This window comes from Euphorbia lathyris, chromosome 2 (assembly GCF_963576675.1).
Source record: "Euphorbia lathyris chromosome 2, ddEupLath1.1, whole genome shotgun sequence".
NCBI lineage: Eukaryota > Viridiplantae > Streptophyta > Magnoliopsida > Malpighiales > Euphorbiaceae > Euphorbia > Euphorbia lathyris.
Window position 1 is genome coordinate 46812950 of NC_088911.1, and position 21143 is coordinate 46834092.

The window sequence follows — 21143 nt, forward strand, 5'->3', positions numbered from 1 at the left end:
AATGGGGCGTGGTATGGGGCTGATTGGAATGTGGTATGGGGTTGATTGGAAGGTTATTTTCGTCACTGTTTTGTGGTGGTTATGGTGTTGGAGGTGCCAACATATTTTCGAGCTTAATGCAGCCCATTGTGCTAATAAAATTGAGTTTCTTAGATTGCAAGTCACTGATTTTCAACCCGCTTTTATTGTTCAGCAAGTATGGTTAGAAGTCCTTTGAGGGAAGTGCTAGTTGGGTGGAAGCCTTCCGATGTGGATGGATGAAAGTGAATAATGATGGCGCGAGTAAGGGTAATCCAAGCCCTACCTCTGTGAGGGGACTTTTGTGTGACACGAGTGGGACTTGACTCAAGGGATTCGCTATTAATATCGGGGTGTGGACGGCAATTCTTGCGGAGTTATGGCGGCTTTATTTTGGTGTGGAGCTAATGTGGACTAAAAGGTATCAAAAGGTTATCTTGAGCTGAATTCTATAGTTGTGGTTCACTTGGTTAGTCATGGTACATCGTTTCTATTGGGTTATTGGTAAGTGTTGTGAGTTGTATGATTGTGATTGGGATGTGAAGAATGTTCATCTGCCGATTGGATAGCTAATTACACAAGGTGTTTGTTCTTGAGTCGCCATGGGTGTGATGTACCTCCTGCAGACATCTAAGATATTGTTTTTGCTTATATGTGCGGTTCCTGTCTTGCTAGGATGACTTAAACTTAGCGTTTTTTTCTTCCTTTTGTTATTTCTTTCGGGATCCTAACCCCAGCTGTGTAACAAAAAAAAAAAGTACTCTTTGCTCCTAAAGGTACATCTTACATACTTTGTGCTCTCTCCCGATACTATTTACAATTGTCTTCCTCTTCTCAAATCATAACTGACTTGAGTGTCGGAGGGTTCTCCGCCGGAACGTTGCCAACCTCCTCCTCTCTGTCTTACAGAAATAAGGGAGTAGCTCTCAACCAAATCTTCCACGAAACTATCCGGACCCTCCAGAGAAATTTTACACTTACATTATCAGGTTGTTTTCATACAAAGTTGCAGGCACATATGAAAGTAAGAGAAATAGAAAGAAATGATGTGTTGATTCTAGAGAAATATAAAAATGTACATAAACCAAAATTTTGGAAGTTGAAGGGCTGTATGAATCTGTATGTATGTACATTTTGAGTCTGAAATAACAAACATTATTGAAGAGAATGGCATGAGGTGAGCTTAGTATCATAAAATGGTGCCATCTGGGATCACTGCACCTTCAAGGATTACTACTATTCCTTCACTAATTATGTATCCATTAACTTCCCTGTTACTTTCTTGCACATTCTCCTTATTCATTATCTGCATTCATCAACCATTCATTAGAATTTTAGAATCTCACAATAATGATTGATCCAATTTGGTGTTGTCAGGATTTTTACTTACCATTACATTTCTTCCTATTCTTGCATTCTTGTCTATTATAGCTTTCCTTATACAACTACCATCACCTATCCCTATTGCTGTGTTTATGCACTTCCCATCCATCCCATTCTTTCAATATATTACACAAATTTCTGTTAGAAATTCAGACCAAATAAATAAAATAAAGCCATAAGCTCTAAATTTGTGCTGAACATTTTTTTTTGGAAAGGTAAGTATACCAGTAATATAAGAAATAGTAATATTCTATTCTTAACGTTTCCAACTTAGAATGATTTTAGACCAAAATAACATTATATGTAGCAATTTTAGGCCCCGTTACAGAACTCATAAAATAAATTGTACTTGAACACATAGGCAATGGTAGGAAGGCACAGGGTGTGGCCGCACCCTACCCCTTATAAGGGTGGTTAAGAGATGGTTCTCCTGTTATTTATCAATCCATCTTCATTTGTGGGGTGCTGATTGCAATCCAATAGATGAATGACTATGGCATCTTTTTTTTCTCAATACAAGCTAAAATAATATCGTTTTAGGGTCAAATTTTCTTTTTAACCCCAACCCATATAAGTTGATTTTAATTTGTGCACTCTAAATGGGCAAAAGTTGACTCAAAATTGCTACACACTGGTGAAAACAAAATTTTACTATCTCTTACGTTTTGGTATTTTTGCACTTTCTAGAAAGATTAGGGGAAAATTTGGAACTTACAAAAAAAAGTAGCTGGACTTACTAGATAGAAGGTATCAGAACCCATGATGACAGAATCTTCAATGACAGCTCTATCTCCTATTCTTGTCCCTATTCCAACAATCGATCCTTTGATCTTGCAGCTCTATCCTTACAAACATCAAAACCACAATCCCACCAAGACAATATTAAAATCTTAATTAATATTGAGGATTAACCAAATGAATTTGAAGTTTTGAGGAAGACTTACATTGAGGATGCAACCATCTGCAATGGCACAATCAGTAATGACAGCATCATTTATAATAGTTGGAGGCAGATACCTTGGAAGTGTGTACAATGGATAATCTTTATCATAGAAGCTGCTAATTAAGCAAGTATGAACCACTAATTATTAACTCTGGAGATTAATAAAACATCTAAAATAAAGCTTATTACTGACTTATATCCCATGTTTCTTCTCTTTATGCATTCCATATTTGCTTCATACAATGCTCCAATGTTCCTCATCTCTTCCCAGTATCCCTCAAAACTGTATGCTTCAACCTGAATTTTTGTCATTTTGGTCATAAAAGAATGATCTTTTTATTGGTTGAATTTAAGACATTTTGCATAAGAAATTAAAAAAAGAACCTTCATTCCAGCAGAAACTGCACCAGGTATCACTTCACTCCCAAAGTCATTTGCCTCTGGAAAGTACTTGTTTAGGAGCTTTGTCATAATCTCCCTATTAACAACATAAATCCCCATACTTGAATATGTGCTATAACAAGAATCCTTCAAATTTCTGGGGCTTTTTACCTGCAATTTGCACAAAAATACATCTCATAAGAAAAAATTCAAGAGTCTAATATTGCTAAAATGAACTTACTGAGGTAATTAAGCTGAACTCTGCAACTTCATTCTGCAAATTCACTTTGAGTAACCCGAAACCCGGGTCAGGATCTCTGGCATAATTGAGAGCAGCAATTGTTATATCAGCCTGGCTATTCCTGTGTGCTTCTATTAGTTTCTGGTAATCCATTTTGTAAAGATGGTGGCCTGGAAGTACTAAAAACTCGGTCACCGGATACTCTTCTAGCACCCACAGGCATCTTCTCATTGCATCAGCAGTTCCCTAATAAGTTTGAAAAGAAAAATGACAGTGATGATAAGTAGAACTTGGTGAAACCTGGTGAAATTTGGTGAAACTCTAGTGAAAATTGATGAAACGTTAGTGAAACGCCAGTGAAAATTGATGAAACCTTAGTGAAACTCATTCATACCAGTACCACTATGTTTCATAACAGATTCACCATTGTTCCAACATAGTTTCACCAAGATTTCATTATAGTTTAATAAAGTTTTAGGACAAAGACCAACATTTCCGATAGGTCACAGGGCGAATAGTGTTTTAAGCTGGAAAAATAAGAGGTATGATGAATTGATATTAGACCTGAAACCAGGCTTGGTGTTCAGGACTCTGATAAGCTGCAATAACTTGGAGGAATCCTTCTTTTCCAATCCCAATTCCATTATATGCTCTTGAAAGATGAGAATTGAGAGAAGTAGAATTGAATTGTGTAATTGCATATATCTTGTTTATGTTACTATTAATGCAGTTGCTTATAACACCATCAATAAGTCTATAATTTCCTGCTATAGGAATTGCTCCTTCTGATCTTCTCTTTGTCAATGGATATAATCTTGATTCCGATCCGTCTCCGAATACTATTGCTGCAACACTCTGCCATAAATGAAATTATTAAACTAAGCCTCACAGAATTTTGAAAAATTATACTAATGCTCAACAATGTATGTACCTGATTTACTGGAGATGACAAGGAAATGGGATAATGTGAGTTCGAAACGAACAATCTCCGAAACCAAGAAGACGAAGAAGGTAGCTTTGATGAATGTTTTTGAGGAATGGAGAGGTTTGTTTGGAGAGGAAGCTGCAAAATCACCATGACAGTATGGCAGAAAATGTTTGATTGAGTTTTGAAAATGTTGTATGTAAAAAATGTGATTTAAAGAGAGAAATGGAAGAGAATATTTTGGTTTCTTCTTCATCATAGAGATGTTCCTTGTACAGGATAGTTATATAATTTGATATGAAGCTTCTTGTGTTTCATGTGACAGAAATTTATGTTTTTGGATACTATGTTTAACTTTGATTCTAAGCTTCTTCTTTATTCTTTTTTGGTTTTTTCAGATTTTGTTAACTTTTGTTTGCCACAAGATTATAAACTGTTCCCTATATATCAAACATTTGATTTGATCCCAGTACGAGGAATTGCTTCTTAAGCAGTACATCATAAAGCAAGCATAATTTGGGCCCGTTTGGTTTTAGGTCCATTTATTGTTTTAAGTTGGAAAATATATAGGGTTAAGGTGCAAAAATACCCTTAACGTTTTGGGTCAGGAGCAATTTTACTTCTAACGTCTAAAATGGTGCAATTTTATCTTTAACGTTGGAAGCCAAGAGCAATTCTACCTATAACGTTAATAAATTGGGTCAATTTGAGAAATAATTCATCAAACTGTTTTCATGGTCATGAATCTTGTCATCTACACTTCAATTTGAGAAATAATTCATCAAACTGTAAATTGACTCCTTTATGTTTTTTAAGATCTACCCGATTCTGATTAAATCGCTTTTAAATATATTAATTGATTGGTATAAAGCAAGCATTATTTTAATTTTTATCCACAAACATTGAATTGGTCTAATGCAAATTTAGCTTGTAATGGATTCTAGAATCTAAATGTCTCGGATGTTTATATGTACAGTAAAATCTCTATAAATTAATAATGTTGGGACCATGAAATTTTATTAATTTAGAGAGTTATTAATTAATCGATAAATTAATAATTATTAATTTATAGAGTGATTTTAAATTTTTTTTAAAATAAAGTTTAAATTACTAATTTAAATAAAGTTTTTTTTTATCTAAAATCAATAAACAAATAAGATTAAATGTGCATTGTATAAGTTAACTGAACTTGGAAGTTCATTGTATCTATGTTAAAAATATTCAATGTATCATAGTTAATGAATTACTATATAAATTTATGTGGAATGTTGTTTCAAATCATACCAAAAATAGAATTCTTATGAATCTGTCACAACGAATTTAGAGGAAGCAACCACTAAAGACATTCATGAACTTGGGGAATGATTGTCCAGCTTGGTTATCGCAATTCAATGGATGTCAATCAAATATTGGATTATCCAGGTGAAAACAATGAATGCTCAAGTTTAGAAGAAATTGTGTCGAGCGTTAAGCAAAATTCAATTGAGGATAAAGTGAGGATGATTCGGTACCTTTGAAACCAGTCACAAGAAAGGAAGCAATTATAGTATATCATCAACTTTTTACAATTTTTTGTTACAATTTGACAAGGATATACCGGCACCTTTGAATGCACTGAGAATAGTTAGAGATGAAATTCAACTAGATTTAAATTTTAAGAAAAAACAAAATACTATAGATTCATATTTTTGCTAAATTATCCTAAGTATGTATATGTATATATATTTCGCATATGTATTTGAGAAATTATTAATTTATAGAGGTAATAATACAATGTATTTATAAAGGGTTGTTCTAGAAAATTATTATCTTATTAATTTATTAAAATTGATTATTTTTTGAACTGGCCCAAATCGGGACCAGAAGAAATTATTATTTTAAAGAGTTTATTAATTTATAGAGGTTTTACTGTATATATGTATTTTTTGATTCTAACAATTGACTGATTTTCAAAAGTTATCACAATTTAATCCGGGTTAAACATTATAATGATACTATTACCGCTGTAATGATACAAAAGATAAAAGTATTTTTTTTTCTTATCTTTTGTACCATTAAAATAAATCTACTGCGGTAATAATATTATGGGAAAAGTACAAAAATAAACCTTGTGGTTACACCTGTTTTCGATTACAGACTTGTGGTTTAAAAATTTACAAAATGGTACCTTGAGGTTCATTCCGTTAGCAAACACGTACCAAATTGACTAACGGTGTTAAAAGTCAAAATGAAAAGAGTTAATTTGGTCCTTATATTTATTTATTTTATAAATTAAACCCTCTTATTATCTAATTATCACAAAAAAAAACCAAAATTAAAAAATAAAAATCCAATACACTTTCTTCTTCATTTCTATCATTTTTTTTCTTCCTTCTCTCTGCTCTCTCTCTAAAAATACAAAACAAAACTGGTACAGAGAGAGTAATTAATTATAATTTAAGTCACAAAACTGGTGATTAGTTCCACAAGGAAACATTATAATCATTTACAGAGCATTTGCACTCAACATAATAAGGTGGAGTAAGCAGAAGACCTTCTGCCATATCTGCAAACAATAATAAGGTGGAGTAAGCAGAAGACCTTCTGCCATATCTGCAAACAATCTCGGCATTTCAAGTAGCTTGTCCTCATCAATAAATACAACACTTTCTTCAAAATTCAGGCAATTATATATTAATTCTTCACTTTTATCTTCGCTTGAACATTCCTCAAATGTCATTCCGATAACACCCGCCGAATTCTTCTGGCCGGAAAAGCTCTGCTGCCTTGCCAGCAACCCTTCTGATTATTAGACATAATTACTATTTAGTCCTTTATCTATTTGTAAAATAGTTAGTTCCCTATTTCTAGCCTACAGTATAGAATTAGTCATTCACTTAGATACAAACTGTAAACAGTATATATATCATTTGATACATCAATAACAATCACTGAACAATTCAAATTGTTACATGGTATCAGAGCCATAACCTAATTCTAATCTTCTCCTCCCTCACCTCTACCACCGAAATTTCGACTCCTCCCTCTCTCAACCCTAAATCGCCGCCGACCACCCTTCCACCACCATGACCAACACATCGGCGCAATCCAACACCAATACAAACACAATCAACAACGCCAACTCCAACACCGAACCTACCCAAACCGAAACACACACCACTACTCATCCTTCTCTCACTGTATCTAATATCTCAACATTCATCAAAATCACCTTGGATGTTGAAAAAGGTCACTATCCAACCTGGGCCGCCCTATTCAAACTCCACGCCACAGCTTTCCAAGTCTTAGACCATATTCTTCCGTCACATGAAAACGATTCTGACAACTCCCTTCAAACCACAAACCCCCAACTCTGGTCCCGTATTGATGTCGTGGTCCTTCAATGGATCTACAGTACTATCTCTCTTGATCTGCTTCACACAATAATTGAAGCTGATTCTTCCGCAGCCATAGCCTGGAGTCGTCTTCAAGATATTTTTTCTGACAATAAAAATTCTCGTGCCTTGTTTCTCCAACAAGAGTTTTCCAAAATTAAGCTCGAGGACTTCTCTGATATTTCATCCTACTGTCAACATCTAAAATCCCTATCTGACCAACTCACAAATGTCGACTGCCCGGTTACTAATGACCAAATGGTCCTTCAACTCATCTCGGGTCTTACTGATGCATATGACACCGTTGGCACCCAACTTCGCCATGGTGATCCGCTGCCCTCCTTCCACAAAGCTAGGTCAATGTTGATTCTTGAAGAGACTGCTCGCTCCCGGAAAACCAGCAGCTCCACAGATCCTGTCGCACTCACAGCCTCCTCCGCCGTCAACAACGTCAACTCACCATCTCATCTTCCTCCTGCGCGTCAGGCGCAAAATCGCTCCGGAACCAGCGGACGCGGCAGACATGGAGGTCGCGGGTACCGCGGCAGAGGGGGGCGGAACTACCACCGGCCGGCGGGGTATTCATCATATCGACCCGCAGTTCCTCCTCCTTGGGCGTATACACAACCATGGGGACAGTCTCAGCCTTGGGCGACTCCACCATGCCCATTCCCTACAAATACCTGGCAACCACAGTACTCCTCTGGCAAACCATCCTCTCAATCGGGAATTCTTGGCCCTCGGCCCGGCAGCCAACAAGCTCATATTAATATGGCACCACAACCATATATGCCAACTGATATTGCAGAAGCTATGCACACAATGACTATTTCACCACCTCGTGATCAGTGGCACATGGATACAGGAGCCACCGCTCATATGACGGCTAATCAAGGTACACTCACTTCTTATTTTAATTCGAGCCTCAATGAAAATATTATAGTCGGTAATGGTCATTGTGTTCCTATTTGTGGATCTGGTTATGCTAGCCTATTTTCTAAAAATCACCCTTTGCACTTAAATAATGTATTGCATGCACCTAAACTGATCAAAAACCTTATTTATGTTCGTCAATTCACCAAAGATAACAAAGTTTATGTTGAATTTGACCCATTCGGTTTTTCTGTGAAGGATGTACAGACGGGTACACATATCATGAGATGTAACAGTACCAAAGACCTCTATCCTGTCATGTCGAGTCAGTTCACATCATCCTCCTCCCCGTCCATCTTTACGGCAATGTCATCTGATGTCTGGCACAATCGTTTAGGCCATCCTGGGCTTCCCATCATGAACGCCCTCTTGAATAAAAATTTGATTTCATGTAATAGGAATAAAAGTGTTTCTATTTGCTCTTCCTGTGTAAATGGAAAACAAGTTAAATTACCCTTTAACTCTTCTCCTAATTTCACATGTATGCCTTTTGATTTAATTCATAGTGATATTTGGACATCTCCTGTGTTGAGTTCTAGCGGTCATCGTTACTATGTGCTGTTTCTCGACAATTACACTAATTTTCTGTGGACATTTCCGTTAGCTCATAAATCTCAAGTCTATTCTGTCTTTCTTCAATTCCGTTCCTTTGTTCGAACTCAGTTTGAGCGTGATATTAAAGTTTTTCAGTGTGATAATGTGGGTGAATTTAATAACAACTCGTTTCTTCAATTATGTAATACTAATGGGATGCAATTTAGATTTTCATGTCCATACACTTCACCTCAAAACGGAAAATCCGAACGAACCATCCGAACCATTAATAATATTGTTAGGACCGTTATGAATCATGCCTCAATTCCATTCCATTTTTGGCATCATGCACTCGAACTTGTCACTTATCTTTTTAACATATATCCTCACAAAATTCTTAATTATCAATCACCCACAAAAATCCTATATCAACGAGACCCTACATACACTCACCTACGGGTCTTCGGATGTCTCTGTTTTCCCCTAATTCTGTCAACCTCCCGTCACAAACTTCAAGCTCGATCCTCCACTTGTGTTTTTCTCGGTTACCCAACCAACCACAGGGGTTATAAGTGTTATGATCTGTCAACACACAAAATTATAGTATCTCGTCACGTTATCTTTAACGAAACAGTATACCCATTTGCGCCTACCCCAAACACCGTCTCCCCCATGTCAGTCGTCGAGTCTGCGCCTTGCGCATCCCTATCCCCTGCACCCAATTTGTTTCTCGAATCCACGCCCTGCGCCCTGCGTTCTACGCCCTGCGCATCTTTGCCCCTGGTCAGTTCGTCGAGTCCACGCCCTGCGTTTCTCGAATCCACGCCCTACGCCCTGCGTTCTACGCCCCGCGCATCTTTGCCCCTGGTCAGTTCGTCGAGTCCACGCCCTGCGTCCCTCTATGCCCTGCGCCCTGCGTTCTATGCCCTGCGCATCTGTGCCCCTGGTTAGTCCATCGATTCCACGCCTCGCGCCCTGCGATCTGCGCCCTGCGCATCTCGACTCCCCTAGTCCTCGCGTCGTGTCTCCACCGTCCTCCCCAGAGTCATTCGTCCCTATATCGCACATGTCCCCTGCTCCGTCCCGTCCTCCTTCTAGTAATTATCCTGTTCGAACCGAGTCAGTCACCAAGTCCACACACTCCACGTCCATGTCTCCCATTTCTGACCATACACAACCTCTATCCACAACAAACATCCAACCCAATACCAACACCCATACTGTGACCACCCGAGCCCAACATGGCATTCACAAACCTCGTCAAATGCTTAATCTAACCGCCTCTGCCCCTAAAGCCATATCCCCAATTCCCAAAACACCAATCCTAGCCTTACGTGATCCAAATTGGACACAGGCCATGACTGACGAATTTGAGGCTCTAATTGAAAATAAGACGTGGGTACTAGTACCCCGTCCTAAGTTTGCTAATGTTATTCGTAGTTGGTGGATTTCCAGGCACAAAACAAACGCAGACGGTTCCTTCGAGAGGTACAAAGCCAGACTTGTTGGCAATGGGTCAGGACAGTTGTCAGGTATTGATTGTGGTGAGACATTCAGTCCCGTTGTCAAACCAGCCACTATCCGAGCGGTTCTTAGTATTGCATTATCCAGGAATTGGCACATCCGACAACTAGATGTCAAAAATGCTTTTCTACATGGGGATTTGAATGAAACAGTCTACATGCATCAACCATTGGGGTTCCGTGATTCTCAATATCCTGATCATGTCTACTGAAAAAAATCACTTTATGGGCTGAAGCAGGCACCCCGAGCTTGGTATCATCGGTTTGCCACATTTGTCACCACAGTAGGTTTCACCAACAGTGTGTCTGATCAGTCTCTATTCATTTATCAGCACGGTTCAGACACTGCCTATTTACTACTCTACGTCGATGATATTGTTCTTGTCACTTCATCCGACCGACTTCAGGCTTCCATTCTCTCCAAATTAAATTCAGAATTCGCCATGAAGGATCTGGGGCCACTTCACTACTTCTTGGGGATCTCGGTTACTCAGTCACAGGGTTCTCTCTTTCTGTCTCAGAAAAAATATGCAACGGAAATCCTTGCCAAAGCCGGATTAGCGAATTGCAACCCTGCCTCCACACCTATCGACACAAAGCAAAAACTCAGTGTATCATCTGGCTCTCCATACTCCAACCCTACAGAATACAGACAGTTAGCAGGTGCCCTCCAATATCTCACTCTCACTAGACCCGACATATCCTATGCGGTCCAACAGATATGCCTGTTCATGCACGACCCTAAGACCTCACACATGGCAGCCCTCAAACGCATCCTTCGGTACATTCAATGTACACTTGACTATGGTCTCACTCTTCTTGCATCCTCTCCGGGCCAATTAACATCCTACACTGATGCGGACTGGGCTGGGTGTCCTGATACTCGCCGTTCAACGTCGGGATACTGTGTATTTCTTGGCGACAGTCTAATCTCTTGGTCAGCTAAACGGCAGCCTACTCTTTCCCGCTCAAGTGCTGAAGCAGAATACCGTGGTGTCGCCAACGTCGTGTCCGAAACTTGTTGGATTCGGAATCTTCTTCTTGAACTTGGCTGCCCAATCCAGAAATCTGCTCTTGTATACTATGATAATGTCAGCGCCATTTACCTCACTAGTAATCCCGTTCACCATCATCGTACGAAGCACGTCGAGATGGACATTCACTTTGTTCGTGAACGGGTTGCGAAAGGAGAGGTTCGCGTCCTGCACGTCCCGTCTCGATACCAAGTCGCTGACATCTTCACAAAAGGACTACCAACACCTCTTTTCGAAGACTTCCGGCATAGTCTCAATGTTCGGCCTCCGAACCTTTCAACTACGGGGGTGTATTAGACATAATTACTATTTAGTCCTTTATCTATTTGTAAAATAGTTAGTTCCCTATTTCTAGCCTACAGTATAGAATTAGTCATTCACTTAGATACAAACTGTAAACAGTATATATATCATTTGATACATCAATAACAATCACTGAACAATTCAAATTGTTACACTGATTTCTAAAGCATCACAATAAGCTGGCAATTTCCAAGCGGAATCAACAAAATTAAAGCAAGCAGACTTGCCTCTGAAAGCTAATGCTGGAACATCATGAGCTTTGGCTGCCATTTCAAGCTCAGAATAAGTTCCTAGCCAAATTCGTGATTTCTTATTTGGTTCTCTGAGCTCGCAAACCCATTTATTTCCATTTCTCTTAATTATTCCTCATGTCGAGTCTCCTTGAATATTTTCGTCCCAGCTTTCTTCTTCGGGCTATTAACAGCTAAAGGCATATCTTTATTGGAGGTGAAAACTCCTCCGCCGGGAGAACTGGTGCTGGTATTACTGCTGGCAGAAAGTAGAAGTGAATCTTGTATGCTGATCAAGAAATCCATGAAATTAAGTAGCAAAAAAGTGTGAAGATTTAGGCTTTTTCGATTTAACCTTAAAAAAACCATAATCTTCGCACGCTCTAACTATCAATTCGGACACAATTGACCTGTCGAGAGAGAGAGAAAGATCAACGGTAGAAATTCAGACAACTCTTGTTTTCTTTGTGCGCATAGTTAATAGCGTCGGGAGAAGAGACTACCATTGATGTGAAATTAAGAAGAAAGAGATTAAATTGTTTGAAAGGAGGGGAGTAAATTAATTTAAATGTATTTGATTTTATATGTTTAGAGAGAGAAGAGAGAGAAAGAAGAAAAAAAAGAAACTAGAGAGATTGAGAAAAAGGTGTGTTTGATTTTTATTTTTAATTTTTGGGTTTGTTTATGATAATTAGATAATAGGAGGGTTTAATTTATAAAATAAATAAATATAAGGACCAAATTAACTCTTTTCCTTTTGACTTTTAACACCGTTAATCAATTTGGTATGTGTTTGCTAACGGAATGAACCTCAAGGTATCATTTTGTAAATTTTTAAACCACAAATCTGTAATAAAAAACAGATGTAACCATAAGATTTATTTTTATACTTTTACCATAGTGAGTCCACTGTAATGGAATTGTTTTTAACTATCCCACTACCATATTCGGAATATTTTCCTTAAATGATTTTTTATTATTAGTTTAACCCACTTCATCTCATTTCTAACTATTTTGAACAAAACTACAAAAGAGAACATTAGAGGCGATATATTGGACATGAAAAATATTATAAACAAACACTTGTATCCCTAGCTTAGTGACTATTTCACCCCAAATGCCCAACATTTCTAGTACCCCTTCAAGCTTCATAGAGAAGAAAAGATGGTTTAACAATGTAAATTGACATATGCCCTTTTACTGGAAATTCCAACACACTAATTTATTATTTTAAATTATCTAAATATATATCATTAAATTTTATTTCTTAAAATTTATCACTTTGCATAAGTCCATAAAAATTAAAAAATCTTAGAAATTTAATTCGTGTGTTTGATTTTGAAAAATAAACTTTCTTTAAAACAATTCTTTTTGTTGATAGAGTTTTTTAAAACAATTCTTATAAAAGGCAGGAAATTATTTTTTTAGAGAGATTAAATGCCTTTCTGAAGAATTTAAAATACTTCACCAGAATATTTTAAAATTGATTTGAATAATTAAAATCCGTTTAAATTAGTAATGTCCTCGGTTTTTCTTTTTACTTGGATAAATAATTATAAGGTCCTTATGTTTTTACTTAACACACTAGTAAGTCCATCATATTATTATAAAGTCCTTAAGTTTTATCTTAATCAATTCTTTAGTCCTTCCATTTGTTTTTGTAAATAAAAGTTTAAAATTATCCCTAGTTATATACATAAAAAATTATCTTTTAGTGTCAAAACTAATCTAAATATTTTAATGAAATTTTTTAACTACAAATGCTCGGAAATTAATATACTTGAAAAAATATATTATTTATTTTCTTAAATTTTAATTATTTATTTCTTTATTCTTTAATATAATATCTTTAAACTAACATTAAATATTATTATTATTATTCTTCTATGATTTTTTAAAAATCATATTTTTTTTTGTTCTTTTTCCTAAAATTTATTAGAGATATAAACAATTACTTTTTACAATTATAATCTTACTTCTATTTTTGAAATATTTTTCATTCATTTTCTTTGTCAATAAATTTTACTTTATTAAATTAAAGTTCTATATATAAAAATTAATAAATTAATTAGTTTATATTGAAGATATGGTGATTATATAAGAAAAAGGGAAAAAATGTAAAATAAAAAACAATAGATGTTTTATTATTAAAACATAGAATAAAGGGTAATTTTGGTATTTTAAAATTTATTTAGTATAGTTTGACCATTGACTCAAGCATAAGGACTAAGAAGTTAACAAAAACAAAAATGGAAGGACTATATAATTATTTCTAAAAACTGAGGGACTAAGCAGTATATTACGTAAAAACACAGGGACCTTATAATTATTTACCCTTTTAACTTTGTGATTGAGTGTTAGTATATACAATAAATTTTAATTGGAAAAAAATAAAGGTATGACTGGAGTTATAAAAGAAAATGCATAAAAAATGAAATGACAAAAGCAAATTTTTTTTTTTTTTTATAAACAAAAGCAAATTAATTATAAAAAGACCTTGTGAAATTTAATTTTATAAATCTAATTTAATCCCTTATTATAAAGATACTTTTTTTTTTGACGGGATTTTTATACTAATAAAGATACTTAAACCGAAAATAAAAAATGAGGAATAGTGGTTTGTGAATGGACACTCTATGGAAGTAGACGGAAATGGAGACTAGAGAAGACTTGAATTCGATACTGCCATTCTTGCCGTTAGTAATTCGATCGTCGGCTCTGTTTTGGCCCTCACAAGTTGTGGAAGCGCTCAGATTACTCTCCCAAGGACCCGATTGTAGCAATGTTAACTCCGGAGAATCACTCTTTGTTGCCCTTTCCGATATCAGAAATTCTCTCTCTCTTTCTGCTGAACCTCTCGCTCCTCATGCCCAAGAAGGCTATGCCCTCTTCTTTGACGAGGTAAAACATTGGGTTTTACATTTCTTTTCCTTCACTTCACAACATTAGTATGCAATTCAATTTTAAGCTTAGAAGCAAATATTCAAGCTGGATCGTCATATGAAGTTATGCTTGTTTCGTTTTCTGGTTTTCTGAATTTATTATTTGCTAGAAGATGTCTCTGATATTCATCACTAAGCAATTCGAGGAAATCCATTACTCTTATATATGTTATCGCTAAGGAAGGAAACAGTAGGTAAAGTAATTAAGACTCTAATAATTGAAAGAAGAACAACTCTGATATGTTTTGATTTGTCTTTGAAGATTTATACAAATTTAGAACAATGAATGAAACTGAATGTGGATAACTTTCTTCCAGTTGATAACTCGAGCTAAGTCTGCCAAATGGTTCAGAGAGGTTCTTCCGGCATTGGCTAATTTTCTCTTGAAGTTACCTTCACTGTTGGAGTCCCATTATGAAAATGCTGATAACTGGCTTAATAGGGATTCAAACAATGTCAAAATTGGTCTCCGTTTGTTGGGTCCACAAGAAGCTGGCATAGTGTTCCTTAGTCAGGTATGGAACTTATTTGGTTGTTATGTTTCTTGAGAAATAGATCGAGAGTTGCATATAATAGAAATTTATATACAAATGTAGAGAGCCCTGTTGAATGATACGTCATGCACATTTTCAATTTTAGGCATGAGCTCAATTAAATGAAACGCTAACATATGAAGTTACAAAATGGTTATTGACATGATATTTGAACTTTCTTTTCTCTTTATGGTTTTAGTTTGTGATGAATTCCTTTTGGCATTTCAGGAATTGATTGGTGCTCTTCTTGCATGCGCTTTCTTTTGTTTGTTTCCAATCACTGATAGAAGAATAGAAGATCTTCCAATGATCAATTTCGATCATTTATTTGAGTACGTTATATTCAACTTTGTTTTAACATCCTTAACTATCATCTATGTTGTGTAATAATTATTTATAGGCTGTAACTATATGAGTGGGACAAAAAGTATAGAGAAGTAGAAGAATCATGGAAGTAAAATATTACTTCGGGGAGTTTAAGCCAGATTTAATGTGTATGCTGTGTCTGGCTGTATAGGATGCAAGTACCTATGCAGGCTAGTGCGAATCTTTGTGCATGTTTGCGAGAAAGTGAGAGAGAGAGACTTCTAAATAACAACCAATGATTGTTTCAAATGGTAGCTTAAAATTTGCAAAGCATTTCAGACATGGCATAACACAGTTGTTAAGCTCTCTCAGTTTGTAACATAATAGCTAGTTCTGATCACAATCTACTTTCAAAAGAGAAAGATAAACAGCCATGAGAGAGAGAGAGGGAGGGAGGCACTGTTTCTTCCTCTTATTTCTTCTTCTCTATTTTTTTCTTGCTAAGTTTGGGTTATTCACTCATTTATATACATGTAAGGACTGTATTTCTTGCCTTGATTTGTGTTTAATAACTTTTCAATATCTGATTAACATTCTTGTACATGGTACCACTGACCAAAGTGTTGCATTTGTCCTGTGACACCCTGATATCTCAACATCATGACTGATGCCATTTTATGTGATTCTGTGCCTTGGACTTTCTGAACTTGGCATCCTTTCATTTGGCTTCTGGCCAAATAAAGAGTGAAGATGTTTAAAACCAGAACATAGAACGTTGTATGACCATTAAGATTTCTGAAGTATTTAGAGAGTAATTGTCAATTTGATAGTGCCCATTGATTTATCCTATTTCGTATATATATCTTTTTCAACTGAATGTGGGTTATACTATCAATTTATGATCTTTTTTATTTTCTCCCTTAATGTGTGGACAATTCTTTCATTTGACACTTTTATCTTTTCAGGAGTCTGTATGCTAGTTATAGTGAAAAACAAGAAAACAAGATAAAATGTATCGTGAACTATTTTGAGAGGATATCTGCAAGTCCACCTGTGGGTTTTGTCTCATTTGAGAGAAAGGTTCTTCCTTTGGGAAAATTTCACGAGTGTATTTCTTATCCCAAGTCTGATTTTTGGAATGAATCTAAGACCCCACTCTGCCCTCTTGAGGTAAGACATGATATGGATCTGCATATTATTTATTTAGCTCAATTTAAATTCAAATATTTCATGAAAAGTAATCAAAATTATTTGATTATTTCAGTCTTCAGTATGGTCAATTTATTTGGTTCTTTGTGTATTTTTTAGGTCCATGATTGTGGTTTTATAGAAGATCAATCCAGTGGAGCTTTAGAAGTTGATTTTGCTAACAAGTATCTAGGTGGTGGTGCTCTTCATAGGGGCTGTGTACAGGTATAACTTTTAATGCAGTTTCATTTTTTTTTTAATGTGTTGGTGGTTAAAATTATAATGGAATCCTCCTTATGCATTCCTTCACATTTGATTCTCCCAAGCATGACTATTATTGCTGCATACAAGTAGGGTCATTGCATATCACAATTATTGTTAAACTGCACCTTCTTTATAATATTTGTTGTCCTTGTTTATCTTATGTAGGAAGAGATCCGTTTCATGATCAATCCTGAATTAATTGCTGGCATGCTTTTCTTGCCTTGCATGGAAGACAACGAGGCTGTAGAAATTGTTGGTTCAGAAAGATTCTCCAATTACATTGGGTTAGTATTATCCATGCCATGGTATTGATCCAAAATGTTAACTGAAGCATAAGTCACTTTATTTTATTTTCAGTAATCTATTGTAAACTCCATGTTTACACCGTGCCATTTTTTGCTTCTGATTTAAGAGTTACTGTTCCAGATTTGTGATAGAAGTTTTCAAGAGCAAACATTAACTACTTTACATAGATGTGCTCCTTCTGAACTTCTCTTTCTCTATCTTCAGTTAATCTTTGAGAAAATAATTTTATCAGTTCATACATTGCAATTTATTGAATAAACAATATTTCATCGTATTACCTATGTGTAATTTCAAACGCATTACTAACTACAGTCTTCTCTTTGAGTGATACAGGTATGCTTCTTCATTTCGCTTTTCTGGTGATCATGTGGATAAAAGGGATATTCATAGTTTTGGTAGACGTAAGACCAGGATTGTTGCAATAGATGCATTATGCAGTCCAGGAATGAGGCAATATAAACCCAACTATCTCCTTCGGTATGCATATTGTACTTTCAAATGCAGAAACATCATGTGTATAATTTATACAAGAACTCTTTTCTCTGACATCAGTCCAATATTCATAAAAAGCTTTGGATATAATAGGCTTTTTGAGCTTCATAAAAAGTTGCAGCATTTTTTCCTTTTTCAAAATTTCACTCACCTTTTTATTAATAAAGTTGGTCGAATTATCATGAGAATTTAAAAGCTGTAAATTGTGTATCTGTTATTGAGTCAGGTGGCATCTCTGGTTGCTCTTAATTTGTAGTTGTGACTCTAGATGGGTATATACTATATAGTTAGAGTGCTGCTAGACAATTCAGAACTGTTCTTAAGTTTTGTGATGCTTGAGCTTTTCATACGATGCATCTATTTGTTAATTTTGGGAGAATTGTGCTTCTTTTCTGCAATAATTATTAGAGACCTTGGTTTCTGAGGTGAAACAATTCCTGTTTGTTGTAACTTGTAATTGCAGCAAGATGCTTCCCTAAAATTTTGAGAAAGTTAATGGTCAAGTTTGTGTCAGGTTAAAAAAAAAAAAGGGCGGCCCGGTCGCATTACGCGTCCCCGCTGAGCGAGGGTCCGGGGAGGGGTCCCACCACAAGGGTGTATTGGGAGATGTGTCAGGTTATTAAACAGAATTGAGAGATGAAAAATAGATTAATGGAACAGCTAGATTAAAATTGTGAACAAGTTTGAGCTGGCAAAACATATGTTGGGATTGGTTTATGTCATATATTAATATGAAGTGGACCTTTAACTATCAGCTTAAGTTTTTAGTTCATTGGTTCCATGACATGGTATGAGAGCCTCTTTATCAAGTGGTCAAGGGTTCGATTCTTGGCAACCCCATTTGTTGATTAAATTGCAGGACATGGTAATATGGGCTTATGTTGTGCATGCTTCAGTGGGCATTCGCGTGTGGGGATGTGTCGGATATTAATATGAAGTGGACCTTTAACTATTAGCTTAAGCTTTTAGTTCAGTTGGTTCCACGACAGTTTAAAAGTGCAACTGATTACAATCTAGTTTTCCTTGTTTTTTGAGGCTTTGTTGGCAGGTAGAACCCTTGATACTTTTTGTTTGCTATCTTCCTTCATCATCTATCAATAGCCTTTGCTTGAGTTCAATATGCTTCCTTCACAATAAGATTTATGTTTGGTCTTTCAAGTCATCTGAACATGATAATTTTAATTGTCCTGTTACTGAGAAATAATTCTGACTTGTAGTTGCTTGGTTTTGCTAGGGAAATCAACAAAGCTTTCTGTGGTTTTCTTGATCAATCTAAATTTGATCACTATAAAAGACTATGTCAAGATAGTAAACATCAAGCAGTGCAGTGTAAACTAAACTACGAAGACATCAGTCACGAATCCGCGAACAACTTTATGGTGTGAGTTCTTTATGACTTGTACTATTGTCTTATGTTTTTTTATTTGAAGTTCTATTCCTATTCAAAATGATGAAAGTGCACCTGTACATGATGATCATTCATTTGTTTCTTATCTAAGCATATTATTCATGTGCTTCTGTATAGTTAAATGAAGGTCCCTCAGCTTCTGTTGACGTTGAAATGCATGAAGCGGAATGTACAAATGAAGTGGCTGGAGAGTTTTCTAAGGGAAGTTGCCTTCTCTTCCATGAAGATAAAATTCCAATTGCTACAGGTAACTGGGGTTGTGGTGCTTTTGGAGGAGATCCCGAAATAAAGAGCATAATTCAGTGGCTTGCAGCTTCTCAGGTAATTTATTCTGGAACCTGGAGATTTTGCAGATGGACATAATTTGTGTAAGAAATTGACTCCTGCTCTATTACGCTTATTTGTCGTTTGACGCCAACTTTTTCTATGAATATGGATGCATTTGTTTCAGGCATTAAGACCTTCCATACTGTACTACACATTTGGGATTTCGGCACTGCAGAGCCTGGATAAGGTACTTAAATTGTCTCTGCCATGATGAGAAGTTCTTGATACATAACGTTGTTCCATTTAAGGCGTATTTGACTAGCCGATAAATGATAATTATAAGAATTCTCCATAGATAGTTGGTTGTTATGGTTTATTTTGTGCATATTTCAGGTGAGCCAGTGGATTAGATCACATGAATGGAGCGTTGGAGATCTGTGGAATATGTTGGTAGAGTATTCACAGCAGAGATTTAACAGGGAAACTAATGTAGGATTCTTCACATGGCTGACTCCATCACTAATCAACTGTGAAACTGCAACTCCAAACACCCCTCCTTAAAATATTCATTTTTGTATTTTTTTTTTTATAAGCTAATTTAAATATCTATTTCAAAGATAACTAATTAGTTGGTAGCATATTATAGTTAGAGGTGAAGGCTGGAACACAGTTTTAGCACTTTGTGCTATAATAATGTTGAGTTAAAATGACAATCAATCTTATGTGTGAAATCATCTCTCTCTCAAAATTGGCCTCATTCAATTTCTCTCTGCTTCAGTCCATGTGTTTGTGATTCCATTACTACGTTTGTTTGTCATATTTTTTTTTAATGATGAAATGTAATTATCATTACATTTATGGGGTTAATCAGTCAGGTAGCTGATAAACTATTCAAACCCGACTTAGTCAAAGATTCAGTCAAAGTTCGATTCAAGTGTGCACGACTCGAGACATTAACAAGCGGAGTCTGAGCTTTAAGTTCGGTTCGAAAGCTAGTGAACTAACTTGATTATTTTTTAATTACTACATATATTTCATTAATCTTTAATTTAAAATAAAATAATTAATGGTCATGGGGAAAAAATGAATAATTAGTTTTGGATTTTAACTCTCAACTAGTCATGATTCACAAGATCAATAAGAGAATACTTAACAGTTTCTTTAGTCTTTTGACGAATCTGGCAATTGGGTATTCAAAGTTTAAAATACAAACTCTAAACTCTAATCAACTTCTCTGTCCAAGTTCTGTATCTCTATTCTATCATCCACACTAATATCACTAACAACTACCGTCCGTCCAGGAATTTTCACATGCACCTTAATGAGCAAGTGAATTTGCTCATTTACCGTTAGATATAGGCTTATTAAAATCCTAAATCTAACGGTGAATGAGCAAATTCTACATGCTCATTAAGGTGCATGTGATCGAGATTGACCGTCCACATGCAACCACGTTGGCAACAAGTACATCTGCGATTTTTGAATTTGTCTTCTCCGGCGACCAATAGCAGGTACTATTCTTAGAGCTCAGTTATGACTGGTGATTATTTTCTAAAAATTTTTAAACTCATTTTGAGGAATATTTTAAAGGGATTTTATCTTTTGTTTATGTGCA

General features: G+C 35.8%; 2 protein-coding genes across 3 annotated transcripts; one reads left to right on the forward strand and one right to left on the reverse strand.

Moving 5' to 3' along the window:
* Positions 1–1029: 1029 nt before the first annotated feature.
* Positions 1030–4094, reverse strand: LOC136220494 (inactive glucose-1-phosphate adenylyltransferase small subunit 2, chloroplastic). 2 transcript variants are annotated; one of them, XM_066008313.1, is made up of 9 exons: positions 3898–4094; positions 3531–3821; positions 2967–3212; positions 2729–2896; positions 2538–2641; positions 2346–2457; positions 2139–2240; positions 1409–1516; positions 1030–1324 (listed from the first exon to the last, which is right to left on the reverse strand). In XM_066008313.1, exons 1-9 carry the CDS (start codon positions 4042–4044, stop codon positions 1208–1210), a joined length of 1395 nt encoding a protein of 464 aa, XP_065864385.1. In that variant the 5' UTR covers positions 4045–4094; the 3' UTR covers positions 1030–1207. The 2 variants fall into 2 exon arrangements, with proteins under 2 accessions (XP_065864385.1, XP_065864386.1); XM_066008314.1 differs by lacking the exon at positions 1030–1324 and having other exon boundaries at positions 1405–1539.
* A 10319-nt stretch (positions 4095–14413) lies between these two features.
* Positions 14414–20259, forward strand: LOC136218054 (poly(ADP-ribose) glycohydrolase 1-like). Its single transcript, XM_066004788.1, has 11 exons — positions 14414–14723; positions 15082–15279; positions 15526–15629; positions 16569–16773; positions 16912–17016; positions 17221–17339; positions 17695–17838; positions 19088–19232; positions 19379–19582; positions 19713–19775; positions 19922–20259. Exons 1-11 carry the CDS (start codon positions 14475–14477, stop codon positions 20087–20089), a joined length of 1704 nt encoding a protein of 567 aa, XP_065860860.1. The 5' UTR covers positions 14414–14474; the 3' UTR covers positions 20090–20259.
* Positions 20260–21143: the final 884 nt, after the last annotated feature.